Below are 19,143 nucleotides of genomic sequence, written 5' to 3' on the forward strand. Positions count from 1 at the left end.
TCATGAACAAATCAATGACACCTTCATCCCAATCGAACTCCCCCAACTGCGACTGCCGTGATTACGACTCATGCCCCTCGAAACAAAATGCCAGACGAAAGGAGTTATCTACCAAGCTATGGTGACAAGAAATGACTACAGCAAAATAGAGACATTCGTCGGTCTAAGAGCGTAGGGTTGCCAACTCCTTGAAATGGAAATAAGGAACAGGGGACAGGGACGGGGGTTGGATGGACGGCGCGGGCATAACAAATATAATGTGCCTTACACCACACACATATATATATATATATATATATATATATATATATATATATATATATATATATATATATATATATATTAGCGAATTCAGGGGGGCAGCTCGGGACGCGAACCCGTAACTCCCACGCCACAAGCGACAACGTTAACCAGTCGGCTAAAGGGTCCGACCGGTTAGCAACGTGTCTGCTTCTCCATTCAAGTTACACTACCCCCCTCCTTCGGGAAAGCGCATCCGCCACTTCTGACACCAATGTAGTGAATTCGGGGGACAACTACAAGGAATTGCCGCAGCGCGAACCCGTAGCTCTCGCACCGCGGGAGACACCTCTGACCGCTCGACTAAAGGGTCCGACCCGTTAGCCAATGGCCAACGTGTCTACTTATCCATGCACGTTACACTACCCCCCCTCCTTTTGGAATGAGTGATGAAATTGCATCATTGTACACACGTCAAGTATCCGTTTCAAATTAAAAATTGTCTAGCGTTTGAATATTGTATATCATATAGTTTCCTTGCGGCCCGGTAGCAAATGCTTTGCGGCCCGGTGCCAGTCCGTGTTCTGGTGGTTGGGGACCCCCGCTTTGGTCGACTGCCGCCCGTGGCGCGCCCGGCTGCGGCAGATCCTGGGTCGCCGCCCCCCCCCCCCGGAATTTACTACAATATCTTAAATGTATCTGTGCATAATGCAGGACTGTATGTGATGGCCTGGCGGCCTGTCCAGGGTGTCTCCCCACCTGCCGCCCAATGACTGCTGGGATAGGCTCCAGCATCCCCGCGACTCTGAGTAAGGATAAGCGGTTTGAATAATGAATGAATATATATATTACACTTTAATGCAAGCTTGTTTCGTGCGTCGCACACATCAGCTGCCAATATGATTCAACAAAGAAGGTTGTTGGTGCTTGGTGTAGAGCCGGAGCGAGGCGGCTGAATTCAATGCACCGGCGTATGCCTGGTCGCTTAGCAACGCGCTGGCAGTGGGCGCCATAGAGATCTTCCATGGCGGGCTCTCGTTGGCGCTCCTGACCTTGGCGTCGTAAATGCGCAAGGCGCGCGCGCGCACACGCACACACACACACACACACACACACACAAACTCCGCACATGGAGAATTCATTTTGATCAAAACGATTAAAGGGGATATTGGAGTTTGAGGGCCCGGCGCTTCCCGATTTATCCGCTAGAATAATCACACTGAGTCTTTTTTTTTTTGGCGAGTAGACGGGTATGGTATCACGGCAAGCGTCGAGATGGAGCGCGTATCGCCCTTACGAAAGCAGGTGAGTTGCTAATTATATTCTTCTTATTATTATTTTTATTCTTATTGTTATTGTTATTCTTATTGTTTTACCGTGATAAGATTTGATAGTGATCGATGACATCCAGCCCGATCATCTCACCCAAAAGCCAATTCTTTATGGACGAACGTAGCTCAGTATCTCTCGTCTCGCCAATTTTCGTTGTTTACTTAAACATTTCACGTATTAGACCGATTTTAAATAGCTGCATAATTTTCCGCGTAATGTCCTACAGACAACGTTTGTACCGGCTGTATTTTGGGCTGTGGCTTGGTTTCCTGGCTATGTCTGGATTTCTGTCTCATATTGTAAAACATTGTCCAATCTGATTTTGGCAGCTGCTCCTCCTCGGTGCTCGGTTAGCCAACATCAGCATTGGGAATTCTGGAAAATCCATTTAAAACGAATGTGAATCACACCGATGCAATCACAAGGACACTGGGTGACTACAACAATTCTACCTTAATGGCATGTATCTCGGGCCGTGGCTATTAGGAGAAAAGGTATTTAAGCTGTACAATTCCGTGTAAGAATATGTCACACAAGGCACACTGCAGCCCTTTGGGGAACTTAAATGGGGGAAATGCCCTTGTTAGGGTTAGCGTTTTATTGACTGGAATCAACTGAAGAGATTTTTTTTTAAGATTTCTGACCAGCGTCTGAGTATAATTAGTGAACAAAAACAATAATCACCGTTTATCACGCTGGATTGTGTGTGTTTGCTAAGTTCATGTAAACGATACCCATTTTGTGTAGTTTGAAGGGTTTTGCCCTCAAATTGCTGATGGGGCTTGAAGAAGAATACCTGGATATTGCATATCTCCGTCCTAGACAATGCTCAATTCCTCACACCTGTTGTTTGCTGCACAAGTTTTGCCTATATCTGCATACAGGCCTGATGGTAAAATCAGCCCCTGAAACACGTCAAGCTGTGGTCCAATTCAAATAACTGAAATCTAGTTACAAAGAAATCAAATGTGTTTTTAGATCCAATTTACAGTCATGTTTGATATGTTACTGTAAATTCACTTCATTGGAGTCTAGACTGCCTCTCAGCTTAAACATTAAAACGTGTGTTATTACGGACAGAAGCCTTGACTGTACAGACCATGAAACTAAGATCATAACTGGTGATGTCTTACCACAGCTGTGATATATAATGTTGGCAATGAACCGAAAGTGGATTTTTCATTGTCCGTGAATTTAATCCAATGTCAATGTTCATCATCACAGATCAAACTGACTCGGGGCATAGAAATAACAATTTTCTCTGTGTCACTCCCTGTGTGGTATCTTTTTATGAGATTAGTTGCTACTTTTATTCCTGTCTATGTTTCTGTGAAAAGTCTCACCTTGATAGTTTGATCAAAGAGACTTCAGTAAAGAGAATCCCCTGCCCGGCAGTATACATGCATGGTTATCATCATGCAGGAAATGAACACAAAACCCTACGTTCAACATACATGCTAATGTGTTCCTAACATGTATTAATCAGCATGGCAATCGTTGTGCTTGTATATGTACAATGTGAGGAATGTATTGTTGTCTGGAATTCATGTAGTTTGCAGATCTGGTGTATAAATATGGTCTGCTGTCTTAATGACTCAGTCAATGAGCATGAAAAATCAGTGTTTTGCTGCAGGTTTTCACAATGCTCAGGGCAGCGTACATAAATAACCATTTGGGAATTTGACTTGGCTAACACATTTGTCTTGGATTGTTTATAAACAAGCTAAATGCCTTACAATGTTTTCCTCCTGCCATATCGAGCATCAGGTCAAGGCGAAAGGCTGAACTACAAAGCAATCTGCTATAACAGATGGGACCTTTTTGCTGCTTGTAGTTTTTTCCTCGGGTAACTTAGATCTGATACAGAAGGTGTTGATGCACAAATTTCACTTTTGTATTCACAAAACCATTTGGCAGTAAATGCATACTAGTGTACCAGTACAGACAGAGAAACAACATACTTTTGGAGCCAGGTGAAAGCTGGCATCCTTTTGTCAACAAATACAGTTTTGTGAGAATACTTGCAGATTACAAATCTCTGGGGTTTTTCAGGTTTTGGATGAAAATGTACACATCAGTACAGCGTGATGTGCATATATTATTCTGTCAATACAGTATCTTGGCCGAAAAAGTTTGTTGGCTTTAAAATCATTTTCACCATGTACCATACAGAGGAGGCGCTCATTTAAAACAACATATCAAGCCATGATATAAGTTTGCAAATTTATAGGTATCATTTAATTTGTACAATAAAATGTTTTTTTACATGTCCCATTTTTCCTGATCTTGCTTTCAGATCTGAGTATTGTGCAATGAAAACAGGAGCTCTTGTGTGCAGATACCGGGCTGAGGTGCATTTGTTTTTGATAAAAATTGAAGTCAAAAGCAATGTGGATGACGTCTGGTTGACAGGAGGACAGCAGAAGGATTGAGGGGACACTACTGTGTGCATTTGTGTTGTGCAAGGGCACTCTTTTGCCCAGATCATGTGGCTGGCTACATTCAGAGACCATCTGTTGCCCGCACACCTACTACATCAGCAAGGGACTGTAGCCATCACCCACTGTGCCCTTCTTTGGTGGATATTATGCTCCTGCTGGTCACTCACCAAGGCGACAAGCCAGAAATTTTACCCAACAGTGACCACCCAATTTGGTAAACTTAGAGGCCTCAGGGTTCCTGTGCCTAGCGAGGTGCTTAGGCCTGTCGATCAATATTTGGGGGTCCCATATGCGGCCCCTCCATTGGGCGAGAAACGCTTTATGCCTCCAGAGCAGCCCTCCTCTTGGTCCGGGATCAAGAATGCTACCCACTTCATGCCGGTGTGCCCTCAGAACATCCACAACACCGTGCCAGAGGTCATGATGCCCATATGGTTCACCTATAACCTGGATACAGTAGCCACATACATCCAGGATCAAAATGAAGACTGTTTATATCTAAACATCTACGCTCCAACAGATGATGGTGAGTTGGTTTGGTAAAATGGACGACGGTTGCAGCACACATCCAGTGATCACCGTCATTTTGTGGCCATGACTTCATCCTGTGGTCATCATAAAGCATGTGTCTCACCATCGTCCATGTCACTGCTGCCTTCAAAGATTGACTTGCCTGCCATCCAAGGTGATATCATCATTTTCTTTCCTTTCTTTTTTTTGATAAATGAATTTGAAGCAAGAAAAGCAAACATGTAAATGCATGAGCAGGAAATAAGCAATAGTTTGGTTTTAGCGCCAACTGACTCTCCCTGTAGCAATGACTGGGTCTGTCCGATAGATACACATTGGTAGTCAGGACTGGAATCAATAAAAATACACTGAAGCCTTATGATTTGTTAATGATGTACAGTATTATTGAAGTAAGATGTCATGCAAGCACTGGTCCATCTGAACCAAACAGTAATTTTAGATTTATTTGTTGAAAATAATGACATGAACCTACTTGACTCTCTGCATTAAACACTAAAAACAATTAATAAAGAATTAAGTATAGCTAGTAATGCTAGCAACGGGACTACTTTTTAAGGCCATAATTGTTAATTTTGTGTTATATAGTAGTGATACTAAACAATTCTTGTGCCAGCATCCCTATGATGATAAAAGGAGGGGAAAAAATGTTCAAAATCAATGCCTTGCTCAACTCCTCCAGTTGATCGATTGTAAAGACACAGCATGTCCATTGGGGACTTATTCATGTGCAGAAGAATGAACACATTGCCTCTTCTTGTGCTGTACATCCAATATAGTACGATATAACAGACCCCATCAGACAGTGGGATATTTCATTTTCGTCCCACAACTGTGTGAATAAGCAGGAAAGCTGGGATTCTGAGAAACAAATCCTCTTTATTCAGTTGCTTGAAATGTATTCATTACACGTCGTCTCTGAGGGGTGAAAAAAAAAAAAAAAAAACCCCTCCTCACCAGTGTTTGGTGCATTGTGGTGTGGAACATGCAGCATTAAAAGTTGCACCTGGCTCAGTCTCAGTGTGTAACACACCGAGGTTTGACTGTCTTTCCTTTGGTAGCATAGCAACAATTGGTTAGCAGCCTGCCTGAGAGGCACCAGTCCAGAATGGTGCAGCCTGTTTTATAAGGCTCCAATCTGAACGCCACCCTAAGGACTCCCACACATAGTACACATACAAGCATATTTCCTCCATTGTTACATAAAACTCTAAATAAATGGAAATGACTTCGCCTCATGGCTCTCTCCCTGTGTTACATTAGCCTGTTTTTGTCACTGTCTACTTGAATATATACCCTGACCTTGTTGATACTCAAACTAGCACTGACTATTGCCAACTGGCTTAAAGCGTTTTTGTCAGCCTTTTCTGCACTTTTTTTTTTTACCTTTTTGCATTTTGAACACTTTTTAGACCATATCTAATTCAAGAGCACTTTCCATTCTGCAGTCTTAGCTCTCTAATTATCACTTTTTGTAGTTTGATGCATATCATAAACATATCGATGAGTAGGTTCCTGCTTTTTCAGCCACACGGCTTATCTTCATGTTGGCTGAGGATGGAGTCTGTCCTCATGGGGTTCAAGGAACATGCCAGAAAAGCTGAAATGAGGGGGGAAAAACATGAAAGCTTACAGAAGAGAGACAAAGGGAGCCTTGACAGATTTGTTACTCCCGTCAAAAACAAGACAGATGAATCCTCATCCACTGTAATGATATACATAATAAATAGAGAGGAGAGTGATAGCCAGTCTGTCATTCCAACTGTGTGGGTGTATGTGTGTCTGCCCATGCATGTTTGTGCGTGTGTGTGTGTGTGTGTGTGTGTGTGTGTGTGTGTGTGTGTGTGTGCCATTGCTTAATCATATCTTACCAATGGTGCATGTATATTTGATCTTTTTCTTTTTTTTTTCGACAGTCCCTGTTTTGTAATTATTAACATGTCTCCTGTATACATCTCCAAAGACTTTGCATCATGCCACCTCCCAGTTGTTCCAAGGCAGAGACAGGGAAGACTGTAACATGCACAAAATGCGCTGCTGCCTTGTTTTTAACATTTCTTACATTCATGTTTTTCGTGGATGTGAAATTCGAAGCTACGGACATAGTCAGCCATGCTATTTTGAATTTTCTACTTCTTTTTTTTCCCCTCATGTGAATCCCAGGGACCCAACACAAGAAAAAGGGGGCGGCTTTCTCACATGGTGACAGTGATAAGTCTGAAGGTATTTTTTTTTAGAGCTCCGAGTCTTGATGCATGGATTCGTCTTGCTCTTTATTTTTCTTTTTTCTTTTTTTTTTTTAATAAATTTTGATGACTAACATCTCACGTCCCTCTGGTCTGACTCAGTTAAGAAATCCTCAGTGTCCCACTTGAGAGAGGCTGAATTAAAACGGTTTTTAATCTATTGCAAATAGTTGGACTTTACTGCATCGTGGCCGTGTCTCACGGATCCAAGCACAATAGCCACTGCTACATGCTACATTTTTATCTCCATGGATCTAGATTTGGGGTTTACTCTCTTGCAGCTCTCATTGAAGGCAATACAAAGTCAATATCCAAAACCAGCCTTGAAACTCTTCTTTTGCAATCATGGGCATCTTGTGCCTCTTAATACAAACAGAACATCCTTACTATTTTAGTTGCTCTTTTGGGATAACAACAGCTTTGCGTTGTTTTGCACATTTTGATTTTGAATCCTGGCTCTATCGCCAAGTGAATTTATATCACACAGAGTCCTGCTGAGTTGGTAATGATATGTAAATACAAGCTTTATGACACAACTGAACATTTTCCCCAACAATACGAAAAGACCAAATGCAATCAATAAATGTGGTATTATTTAATGCATTTGCATGTGCAAAGAAAAAGATAGGATATAAAATGCCCAATAAATGTCATCATCACTTAGGAATAACTGACCCTTCATCAAAATCTGAGGTCATTAAACTCTTCTTTTATTTCTACTGCGTGCCACATTTAATGACACAATTATAAAGATTTGGCACAGAACACACAGCCCCACTTTGAAACATATCTGCCTGAGCGCAACACACAGAAAAATAAAGACATTTGCGATCAATATTCTAACAATTTGCTAAAAAAAAAAGGCAAACCTTGTGATCATCCTTATCCTGCAGTTTGATTGTCTTGCGGTTGTGTTGGTGTTTCCATATCACATTTTTACCACCTTAGTATACTTTTCAACGCCAAGTCTTTAGCCATACCTTACACTGAGTAGTTTATACATTAGAGACGATCGGGTTCTAGTTTGTTTCTAGTTTGTTTGTCTGCCAGGGAATCTCCTAACGGTTCATTATTGTTACCACCTCCTTACAACTGGACTGTTCAGCATTTGTGTGTTGACTAATGTTGCAGACATAAGGGACTCTGAGGCTCGACCTGTGATGGTCTACATCCACGGAGGATCCTACATGGAGGGCACTGGGAACATGATGGATGGCAGTCTGCTGGCCAGCTACGGGAACGTTGTTGTCGTCACTCTCAACTACAGGGTTGGCATATTAGGTGATGGATGTACCTTTGTATGCAGCTTCTCAACGGGATTTGAAATAGAGCATGTAGCCACCAGCTAGGTCAGGGGTAGCAAACTTTAAAACTTCTATTGTTAACCCATAAAAAGAAGCAAACATCAATTTAAAGCTTGTGAAAAAACTTTATGTGGAAGAAAGAAGGCTGCTGAAATCTTTTATGAAATCCTGGTAGTATAGCAGAGTTCAATTTGCATGCCGCATCATGGCTTGCTGCACACGACATGTTTTTACAGTCATGAAATGATGCACTTCTTTCAACAGGTAGATTTAACCTGCGGGGGGAAAAAGCATGTAACCCATAAAATTTTAACAGCTTTTGTCAGTTGTGAAAGAAGGACTTAAACAAAGTTAGGACTTATTTAATACAGGATTCACAGCCAAGGTCACAAGAATTTAATTTTTAAAAACAGCATATGTTAATATGAGATTAGACAAGCAAATTAGCAGAAGGTGCGGTTGAGAGAGCACAAGTGACCTCTGCATTCTTCTGAAACGCATAATGAATGAGGCTTTCAGAAAATGAAATCTCTATCTTTCCACATTTATGGGCATTAAATGTTTCATGTTTAAAATTATCATTAAAGTCCTGTTAGAGGAAGGGATGAGTCTTCATATCTGGAGACTAGGCCACTCCTCTGAGAGGCCCCAGCTTGGGTGGTTCCGACAGGCATCAACAAAGGTAGTTAAGATTTTTACAGGAAAAAGCGAAGGAGTAGAGTTATACCCGAAACACAAAAGAATACACTCAGTTAATTCAGCAACTTAATTCACAGCCATGCAACTTAAGATTAACACATGAAGAAGGAGCTGTACTTCATTTTGTCCTTTCTGTCTCTGTGTACGTCAGGCTTCCTCAGCACTGGTGACCAGGCAGCCAAAGGGAACTATGGACTCCTGGACCAGATTCAAGCTCTTCGTTGGATCAGTAAAAACATTGGTTATTTTGGAGGAGACCCAGGTCGCATCACAGTTTTTGGATCTGGAATCGGTGCCGCCTGTGTCAGCCTGCTAACGTTGTCCCACCACTCGGAGGGTAAGCGTCTGGGAACTGCATGCACAGCGGGCTGTTGGTGAAAACCACAGATGTCTGATAGAGACTTTGGTGAAAACAGATTTAAATTTTTTTAATTAATCTTTGTCATCATTAATCATCAGACAGCAAAACAAAACAGCAATGCAAAGTACGGCATAAACATACTTTGCATTGCTTAAAACCGGCCTAGCAGTGATAATGAATGAGCAAGGGTGTATTGTTTTCTGCATCTGTATCAAATACTGTGTTGTGTTTGCGTTGCCTTCGTGCAGCATGCAATTGCATCCACATAGACATGCATACATATGCGCAGTAACACTTTGATGACAAGGATATTGATATTTCCTATCTAATTATCTTGTAATGGGTTTTCACATTTTATTTCAGAATGTTTATATTCAGCCAAATTCAAGGAAACATTTTGAAGCTCAGTCTTTGCATCAAGTTCAGCCCCAAATGGTTTGTCAGAAAGATGAAATGTTCTGTGATATGGGAGCAGGACAAAGAAGGGTATTAGTTCAGTTAGTCATTGCTATTGTTCCCCTCTCCAAGAGCTAATCAGCCTAAAAGCTTTGCCACTTCAAGTGTGAATCTGTTAAAGGAGCACACCGGCATTGTAAAGTTCTCACCATCTCATTATGTTGGCCTGTCTCGATATAATACATGAACATAAGTAGCCTACCTTTTCAGTTGATTTATTTGAAAGAGTTTTATCATCTGATTTGTTTACCTCTAAGTGGCCATAGTGGTGTCAGCAGATAATTTAGAATGGGGCGGCTGAAGAGGGCTCGGTGATTTTCAAGGGGTGGCGCTCAAATTGTCCATATAATACAGAGTATCATTTGCATCTGATATAGTTGTCTGCATTCAGAAATCACAGCTCTAATTTGAGTGTGCAGATAACATTCTTACCATCTATTTGTTTTACCCACTACCTGTCCTGCTCAAGTTTGGATGTGCCCTTTTTTGTGTGGCTTATGTAGTTGCGTAATCAAGAGGAAGAGAAGATATACTTAAGTGAATTAATGCAAATGACTATTTGGTCATACTATAATAAGAAAGTATCTTGAAGTCATAGAGGATTCTTTGTATGCTCCCCCATTACTGTACGGTACTTACAGTATTTGCTTTGCAGACAGCTCTTTAGTGGAGTGATAAAATATTTAGACAGAAGCTCAGGCCCTGTGATCATAAGGTCTCTTACAAGAATCATCATAATGCTGATTTGAGACCATTAAGATTATCATGAAGCGATTATTGTCCCAAAAGATATGACCATGGAGCGCCTCCATAGCCAAATGATTACAGTGCATGCCACATGGTCGCATCCGTCGCCGGTTAGAGTCCAGCTGGCGACCTTTGTTGCATGTCATACCCCTCTCTCTCTCTCTCTCCCACATTTCCTGTCTGCCTCTTCACTATCGCTTTTGAATAAAGGTAAAAAAATACTCTAAACGAACATATGACCATGAAACAAAATCTGCATTTGTTTTTGGTTTAGACAGTTGGGTGTCAGTATATATGTTTCAAATGTTAATCCAAAAAGTAAGTACAGTTTAAAAAGTCCTCCATTTGTGAATGCATCGGCGTGCCATCATTGCTGAAGATATCATACTTGCAAGGGATGCAGTTCACAGGGGAATGAAGTAGGAAAAGACAAAATGTATTTTTCCTGGATATTTTTGACAAAACCGTATTGTCCTTTTTCTGTAAAAGCATTGTCACGGTGCCACACAGTATATCAACCCCCAATTCCCATTGCAATGTGTGATGGTATTGCAGCAACGGGATTTTTTTTACATACATTTATTAATAAATTAATCAATTGTGCAATAGAGTATCATTGAACATAGATTAGCCACAGCACATCGAGGGACTAAGATCCACTGAAAGGCTGAAAAGGCTCACATGCAAAACTCTATCCTTTGACATGAATGCACACATTTTAAAATGGGATGATACCCTTTATCCCGGCAGGCATGCTGTGTCTGATGAGCTATATACAAAACGACTGGATCAGTATGCTTTTGGTCATCATTGTTGATGCTGCAGCAACTGTCCTTTGCAAGGTTTATTTCAGATGCTTTGGCACAAATGCAGTTGAATGCACATAGAGACCTTCAACTGTCTTTGAGGTAGACAGACTACCACTCTCAAAGTTTGCAAATAAATGACAGCGAAGAGAGAAGAGAGGGGACGTTCCACTGCACCATCACTCTTTTTCTTCTGTTTTATGGCTGCCCCAGCAATTTTTTCTTTTTTTATGTTTTATTTTGATTTTAATTTTAATTGAGATGATAAAGCTCATTGGTCACATCTAGGTGGCTTATGCAAAATCCCAGGGGCGGGCATGCTGTCTATATCCGCGTACATGCTAGCCTTGACAGTAGAGGATCTGGCTCACTACATATTAAATCCCCATACCAAGACTCTCAAAGTGAATATCAAAAAGTCTCATGTGTAAGTAATCAGAAACATGTCCTGTTTGAACCAATGTTGCGCACCAATCATAAAATTGAATTAACTATTAATGTCATTCCTCCTGTGGGGTTACTTGCCAGAACTGAAACCAGTGAGTTGACAAATAATACATACTAGATAACTGGTTTCAGTTCTGACAAGTAACACCACAGGAGGCATTAAATTGATAATTTATTCCTAATTTGTGATATTTCTAATATATTATCACTAATTCTCAAGACTGAGGAGGATGGAAGGTCTCTCGCCTGCTCCTTTCTGTTGCCAGGCAACCTTCGTGACAAGCGGCCCATCAGCTCGGCTGTGTTAACCGGCTGAGCTGATGGGCTGCTTTCACTTTCACCTTTTTTTTCTCTCTCCCTGGTTCATACTCAATACACTGTGAACCCGTCAAAAGGGGCATTAAATGGCAAATATGTGCTTCTCTGGCCTTTCATACCCTGCTAACCCTGCATAGTAACAACCCTTTGGTTGGATAAAATTGGATAAAACAAGTTATGTCAAGTGCCTCAGTTGGGTGTGTGTCTTTATTTGGAGTGGTTTTAAGAGGCTGTGGCTGTATATGAGGTATAGCGCTCTGAAGCATGCCACACATTTCAGGCCCAAATAGGTGCTCTCAGATCCAACCCTGTTTCAGTCCAATATAAAAATGCTTAGGGGTGTAAAATATTTGCATTCAACTGTATCCATCGTTAACATTGACTCTTTTCACTTTTGAGGATTGTTTTTCTAGTGCATTTCTAGATTGGCTAGGGTGCATTTTGATTTGTTTTAAAGATGCATTAAGAAATCACCAGCAATTAAGCTGTATGACCCCTGAGGTCTACTGGTGAGTGGTGTACTCCACTCCTAGTGATTACTCTCATTGCCCAGTGACAAAACATGCACACCATGGTTGTTGGCAAAAAAATTCTTCATGTAATTATTCAGACATGTTATCCATCCATCCATTACCCAAACTGCTTATCCTGCTCTCAGGATCGTAGGGATGCTGGAGCCTATCCCAGCAGTCATTGGGCGGCAGGTGGGGAGACACCCTGGACAGGCTGCCAGGCCATCACAGGGCCCCCCCCCCCCACACACACACACACACCTAGGGACAATTTTTTTTTAGTACGGCCATGCATTTTTTAGTACAGTATGCATGTCTTTGGACTGTGGGAGGAAACCAGAGCACCTGGAGGAAACCCACGAAGACACGGGGAGAACATGCAAACTCCACACAGAGGATGACCTGGGACGACCCCAAAGGTTGGACTACCCTGAACCCCAGATCAAACATGTTATAATATGTAATAATGTAATGGGCGGCATAGTAGCCCAGTGGTTAGTGCTGTCGCCTCACAGCAGGAAGGTCCTGGGTTCAAACCCTGGGGTTGTCCAACCTTGTGGGTCATCCCAGGTCGTCCTCTGTGTGGCGTTTCCATATTTTCCCCGTGTCTGCAGTGGGTTTTCTCCAGGTCCCCCGGTTTCCCCCACCATCAAAAAGACATGCATGCTAGGGTTTATACTAGTAATAATAACAATAAGGTCTGTGCCCCTGACCGAGGCATGGCAAGGTAGAAAAAGAATGGGCCTGGATGTAGTCTGAGAGCCCTATAATGATTTACTTTAAAGGTCTATGTGCCCTGCCTAACTTATGACATATGTGTTAGTCAAAAGAATGATAATGATGCTATATCACTATTTTGACAATACTTACATTATTAAAATAGTTGCATTGAAAAGTGGTATTGAAAGCTCAGAAAAAAAACCTCCATTATAGATTGGTTACCTTCACTAACCAAAGATGGCAATCTCAAGATATCTAAGCTGTTATTTTATCTGGTGTATATTTACAGGTCTTTTCCACAGAGCTATAATCCAAAGTGGTTCAGCCCTGTCCAGCTGGGCTGTCAACTACCAGCCAGTCAAATACACTCGCATGCTGGCTGAGAGGGTTGGCTGTAATGTTCTGGACACTGTGGACATGGTTTCCTGCCTACAGAAAAAGAGTGCAAAGGAACTGGTGGAACAAGACATCCAGCCCGCCCGTTACCGCGTGGCTTTTGGTCCCGTCATTGATGGAGATGTCATCCCGGATGACCCAGAGATCCTAATGGAGCAGGGCGAATTCCTCAACTACGACATCATGCTTGGTGTTAATCAAGGGGAGGGGCTGCGCTTTGTGGAGAACGTGATGGACCTTGAAGACGGCGTGTCTGGCAGTGACTTTGACTTTGCTGTGTCAGACTTTGTAGACAGCCTGTACGGTTATCCAGAAGGCAAGGACACACTGAGGGAGACAATTAAATTCATGTACACAGACTGGGCTGATAAGGACAATCCAGAGACAAGGAGGAAGACCCTGGTGGCTCTATTCACTGACCACCAATGGGTGGAGCCCTCCGTGGTGACAGCTGACCTCCATGCCCGCTACGGCTCGCCCACTTACTTCTATGCCTTCTACCACCACTGCCAGAGTCTAATGAAGCCTGTGTGGTCAGACTCGGCTCATGGAGATGAGGTGCCTTACGTATTTGGCATCCCTATGGTGGGCCCAACTGACCTGTTTCCATGTAACTTCTCCAGAAATGACATCATGCTCAGCGCTGTGGTCATGACTTACTGGACCAATTTTGCCAAGAGCGGGTGAGTAATAAAGCTAACCCAGACCAGTTTTGGGAAGTGCTTAACACATCTCAAAAATGGAAACCACAGTAGCATATTTGAGTTTGGCATATATGCACATAGAAATGAGTTGCTATCTCAGTTTCTAGCAGGTAGTTTATGGAAAGGATATCTACGGTTTATCATTTTGTAATCCCACCTTGGTTTAGAAACAACATTAAAACGTCAGCGAGTTTGAGGGATGAACATAATCAGTTGTTTGTTGGTCATTTGTGCTTACAAGTCCTTCTTTTGTTAACGTGTTCCACCTCAGTTTCTTCTACTGTGTACCAACCCTCACTATATTACCCAATTAAAGAGACTTTCAAGGGATCCACCTTCGACAATGACTCTACAGATGCCCGGGTAGCACAGCGGTCTAGTCCATTGCCTGCCAACACGGGGATCGCCAGTTCGAATCCCCGTGTTACCTCCAAAGTGGTCGGGCATCCCTACAGACACAATTGGCCGCGTCTGCGGGTGGGAAGTTGGATGTGGGTATGTGTCCTGGTAACTGCACTAGCACCTCCTCTGGTTGGTCGGGACACCTGTTCGGGGGGGGAATAGCGTGATCTGCCCATGCGCTACGTCCCCCTGGCAAAATGCCTCGCTGTCAAGTGAAAAGAAGCGCTGGCGACTCCACATGTATTGGAGGAAGGATGTGGTAGTCTGCAGCCCCCCTGGGATCGGCAGAGGCAGTGGAGCAGTGACCAGGACAGCTCGGAGAGTGGCGTAATTGGCCAAATGCAATTGGGGAGAAAAAAAAAAGAAAAAGAAAAAGAAAAAAAAGGAGGGGGGGATCCAAAAAAAAAAAAGACAACGACTCTACATTAACTACAGACTTACACTACCGTTCAAAAGTTTGGGATCACCCAAACAATTTCGTGTTTTCCATGAAAAGTCACACTTATTCACCACCATATGTTGTGAAATGAATAGAAAATAGAGTCAAGACATTGACAAGGTTAGAAATAATGATTTTTATTTGAAATAAGATTTTTTTTACATCAAACTTTGCTTTCGTTAAAGAATCCTCCATTTGCAGCAATTACAGCATTGCAGACCTTTGGCATTCTAGCTGTTAATTTGTTGAGGTAATCTGGAGAAATTGCACCCCACGCTTCCAGAAGCAGCTCCCACAAGTTGGATTGGTTGGATGGGCACTTCTCTGAGCAGATTGAGTTTCTGGAGCATCACATTTGTGGGGTCAATTAAACGCTCAAGATGGCCAGAAAAAGAGAACTTTCATCTGAAACTCGACAGTCTATTCTTGTTCTTAGAAATGAAGGCTATTCCATGCGAGAAATTGCTAAGAAATTGAAGATTTCCTACACCGGTGTGTACTACTCCCTTCAGAGGACAGCACAAACAGGCTCTAACAGGTACTATTTAATGAAGATGCCAGTTGGGGACCTGTGAGGCGTCTGTTTCTCAAACTAGAGACTCTAATGTACTTATCTTCTTGCTCAGTTGTGCAATGCGGCCTCCCACTTCTTTTTCTACTCTGGTTAGAGCCTGTTTGTGCTGTCCTCTGAAGGGAGTAGTACACACCGGTGTAGGAAATCTTCAATTTCTTAGCAATTTCTCGCATGGAATAGCCTTCATTTCTAAGAACAAGAATAGACTGTCGAGTTTCAGATGAAAGTTCTCTTTTTCTGGCCATTTTGAGCGTTTAATTGACCCCACAAATGTGATGCTCCAGAAACTCAATCTGCTCAAAGAAGTGCCCATCCAACCAATCCAACTTGTGGGAGCTGCTTCTGGAAGCGTGGGGTGCAATTTCTCCAGATTACCTCAACAAATTAACAGCTAGAATGCCAAAGGTCTGCAATGCTGTAATTGCTGCAAATGGAGGATTCTTTGACGAAAGCAAAGTTTGATGTAAAAAAAATCTTATTTCAAATACAAATCATTATTTCTAACCTTGTCAATGTCTTGACTCTATTTTCTATTCATTTCACAACATATGGTGGTGAATAAGTGTGACTTTTCATGGAAAACACAAAATTGTTTGGGTGATCCCAAACTTTTGAACGGTAGTGTATGTACTGATGTGATTATTCCAGCATCATATCCTTTACTTAGCAGGGAAGAGGCCGCAGATTGAAAGTGGGATCTTCAAGATATGAGTTATCATTATCCCTTAATGTTCATAATCTCAAAATTAAGTTTATCTTAACAGTAAATACCTTCCGTTGGCACCAAAGGTAGGTCTGCTTATCATTGCTTTATCTCAACAACACTATGCAACTAGAGATATTTACTTTCACTCTTCCACTTTTAATAAAGTGCTCAACTGGTGCTCAACCATATACATGCAGCAAATGATTATGATCAAAAATATTGGAGTCAAGATTGAAAGTTAAATTTCAAAAAGACCACAAAAATGCAAATTCTTCTTTCCCTAAAGCCTCTTTCTCACCAAAACACTCATATTTTCCTGTGTTTCAAATCTTGGAGTTGTTGATGAAATCCCCCTGCACAGTGCCAAGTCAACACCAGCTAACTAACTACAGATGTTCACAGACGCACGGCAATATACTGTGTTTGTGTCAGCCCCTGTCATGTACACTGAACACGTCTGTATCATCAGCTTTTTGTTGATTTTGAGTTTGCAGATGCCATTTTTCCAATGCATTGCTATTTTTCTTGTATTGTCTGTATTTGCACCACATGCATTTGCTTTTTGTCATTGTTATTGCATCAGCTGCTCCAAACTGCAGTCACAGTGCACCTGAATAGGAAGGAGTATTTGCCGATGGAATATGAGTCACTCATCTTTGCATATCTGTTATGCAAATGTTCATTTTCAATAGTTGTGTGTTCAATGCAACGTGTCAAAACCAACTCAAAAAAAGGGGTTAATACTGTAATTCTGGGGTGCTCTTTCACATTGACATGAGAATGCTGTGGCAGTGCCTTGGAAGATTACTGAGCCGTTCCTAATAAGACTTAAATCAAGGACGCAATCTTGCCTATGTCTTTTTTTAAGCTGTTAGAAAACCTTTGTAAATTTAAAACTTCACATATTTCAAGATAATTCATGGTAAGTTTAGGATGGCTTCCGAAGAGGGAGCAAAAATTAGTAGAGGATCTTGCCGCTCTAATCCCTGAACTTCATCTGCAATAAACAGATGCTGTGATTTTCAAATAAAATCATAACTGAGCATCCCATCACAAGCCGCTGCTGTCTTGTGGAAATCAGCTTTTAGATGTATACTTATATACTTTGCAGCTTTCCTGAAGCCAATGTGAATTACACATGCCCTGTTCCTTTCCCCATTAACGTCAGCTTTTTTTCTTTTTTTTTGTCTCTGGGTCAACAAAAAAGTCACAGAGTACTCTTCTGATATTTTATTTTGACAGATTATGTCCTCCACTGCTAGAAAATTGATTAGCTTCTGTAACAAATTTCATTAGAAGCAGTGAAAGTTCCTTATCACTGTCATCACTGAGATTATTGACAAGTTATAATGTAGAAAAATGACTTGAATCCATCCCACATAGGATTTTGGTTTCTTCAACAACTGACACTATACAAATAATTACACAAATGCAAGAGTAACACATTGAAATTGAAGCCAAAAAAGGGGCTTTCCTTGACAGCTTTCTTAGTCATAGAGTTTGTCGCATCGAAGCACAAATATAGTGTCATTTTTATTGACGGGAAGGTATGATGTTCGTCTCCACTCTACTTCTGATGAAGTCATACAGGACATTGCGATAAATAACGTCACCCCCGAGGGATCCTTTGTGAGTCAGGATCCTTTCAGAAGAAAGAAATACAAAGCAAGTCACTGTGCTGCTGGTTAGTGAGTAGTAATTAGTAGATACTGAGCCCTTGGGGTGAGACTGTGATATGGCATCCCATACAGAAGATAGCATCTAATATTGTTTAGGTTTAGCGGTTTAGCACAGCGATAATCAGGTGTGTAGTTTGTATTTGCAGTTGGAAGGCCAAAATATTTTTCAGTATACTTTTCTATATTGTGACCAGAAGTTTTCTTTCTATTATGTGCCTGTAGGGATCCGAACAAGCCAGTGCCCCAGGACACCAAATTCATCCACACCAAGGCTAACCGCTTTGAAGAGGTGGTCTGGTCCAAGTATGACCCCTATGACCAGCTGTACCTGCACATTGGCCTGAAGCCTCGCATCCGAGATCACTACCGCGCCACCAAGGTGGCCTTTTGGAAGCACCTGGTACCCCACCTCTATAACCTGCACGACATGTTCCATTATACCTCCACCACCACCAAGGTAACACCGCTGGACGCCACCCAGTCCGGTGGTAAAAGCAAGTCCTCCAGCACCAACCGACCTGCTGTATCCACTGCCCACAGCAGCAATGGGGAGGGGGGGAATGAGATGGGCCCTCTGATTATGCCAAACCCAAGAGATTACTCCACAGAGCTCAGCGTCACCATTGCTGTGGGGGCCTCGCTGCTCTTCCTCAACGTGCTGGCCTTCGCGGCTCTCTACTACCGGAAGGACAAGCGGAGCCGGCAGGATTCGTCCCAGCAGCCCAGTCCCCAGCGTGAGAGCAAAGGCAACAACGTCAGCCACACGACCACCATCGACGAGAGCCTGTCCCAGCAGATGAACCAGTGTGATGCACTCCACAATCCCCTCCATGCCTCCCCAAACATGGACTACTCACTCACCATGCGCCGATCCCCCGATGACATTCCTCTCATGACTCCCAACAACATCACCATGATCCCCAACTCCCTAATGGGCCTCTCTAACATGAGTCCTTACAGCACCTTCCCTGCCGGCTACAGCTCTGCAGGCCTGCCTAGCACACACTCTACTACACGGGTGTAGTCTGACCTGAGAAGAGAGGATTTAGAAGACAGAACTGGGAAAGTACATGACACATAGAAAGA

The 19,143-nt window shown here is 42.3% G+C and overlaps 1 protein-coding gene across 3 annotated transcripts; it reads left to right on the forward strand.

The window, feature by feature from the left end:
• Positions 1-4,058: 4,058 nt before the first annotated feature.
• On the forward strand, positions 4,059-19,081 carry nlgn3b (neuroligin 3b). Of its 3 annotated transcripts, none has more exons than XM_056285388.1 (6): positions 4,059-4,539; positions 6,705-6,764; positions 7,919-8,068; positions 8,942-9,127; positions 13,447-14,236; positions 18,280-19,081. In XM_056285388.1, exons 1-6 carry the CDS (start codon positions 4,059-4,061, stop codon positions 19,079-19,081), a joined length of 2,469 nt encoding a protein of 822 aa, XP_056141363.1. The 3 variants fall into 3 exon arrangements, with proteins under 3 accessions (XP_056141363.1, XP_056141365.1, XP_056141366.1); XM_056285391.1 differs by having other exon boundaries at positions 4,176-4,539; positions 6,705-6,749; XM_056285390.1 differs by lacking the exon at positions 6,705-6,764.
• Positions 19,082-19,143: the final 62 nt, after the last annotated feature.

The sequence above is a fragment of the Lampris incognitus genome, chromosome 8, assembly GCF_029633865.1.
Source record: "Lampris incognitus isolate fLamInc1 chromosome 8, fLamInc1.hap2, whole genome shotgun sequence".
In the NCBI taxonomy this organism is placed as follows: Eukaryota; Metazoa; Chordata; class Actinopteri; order Lampriformes; family Lampridae; genus Lampris; species Lampris incognitus.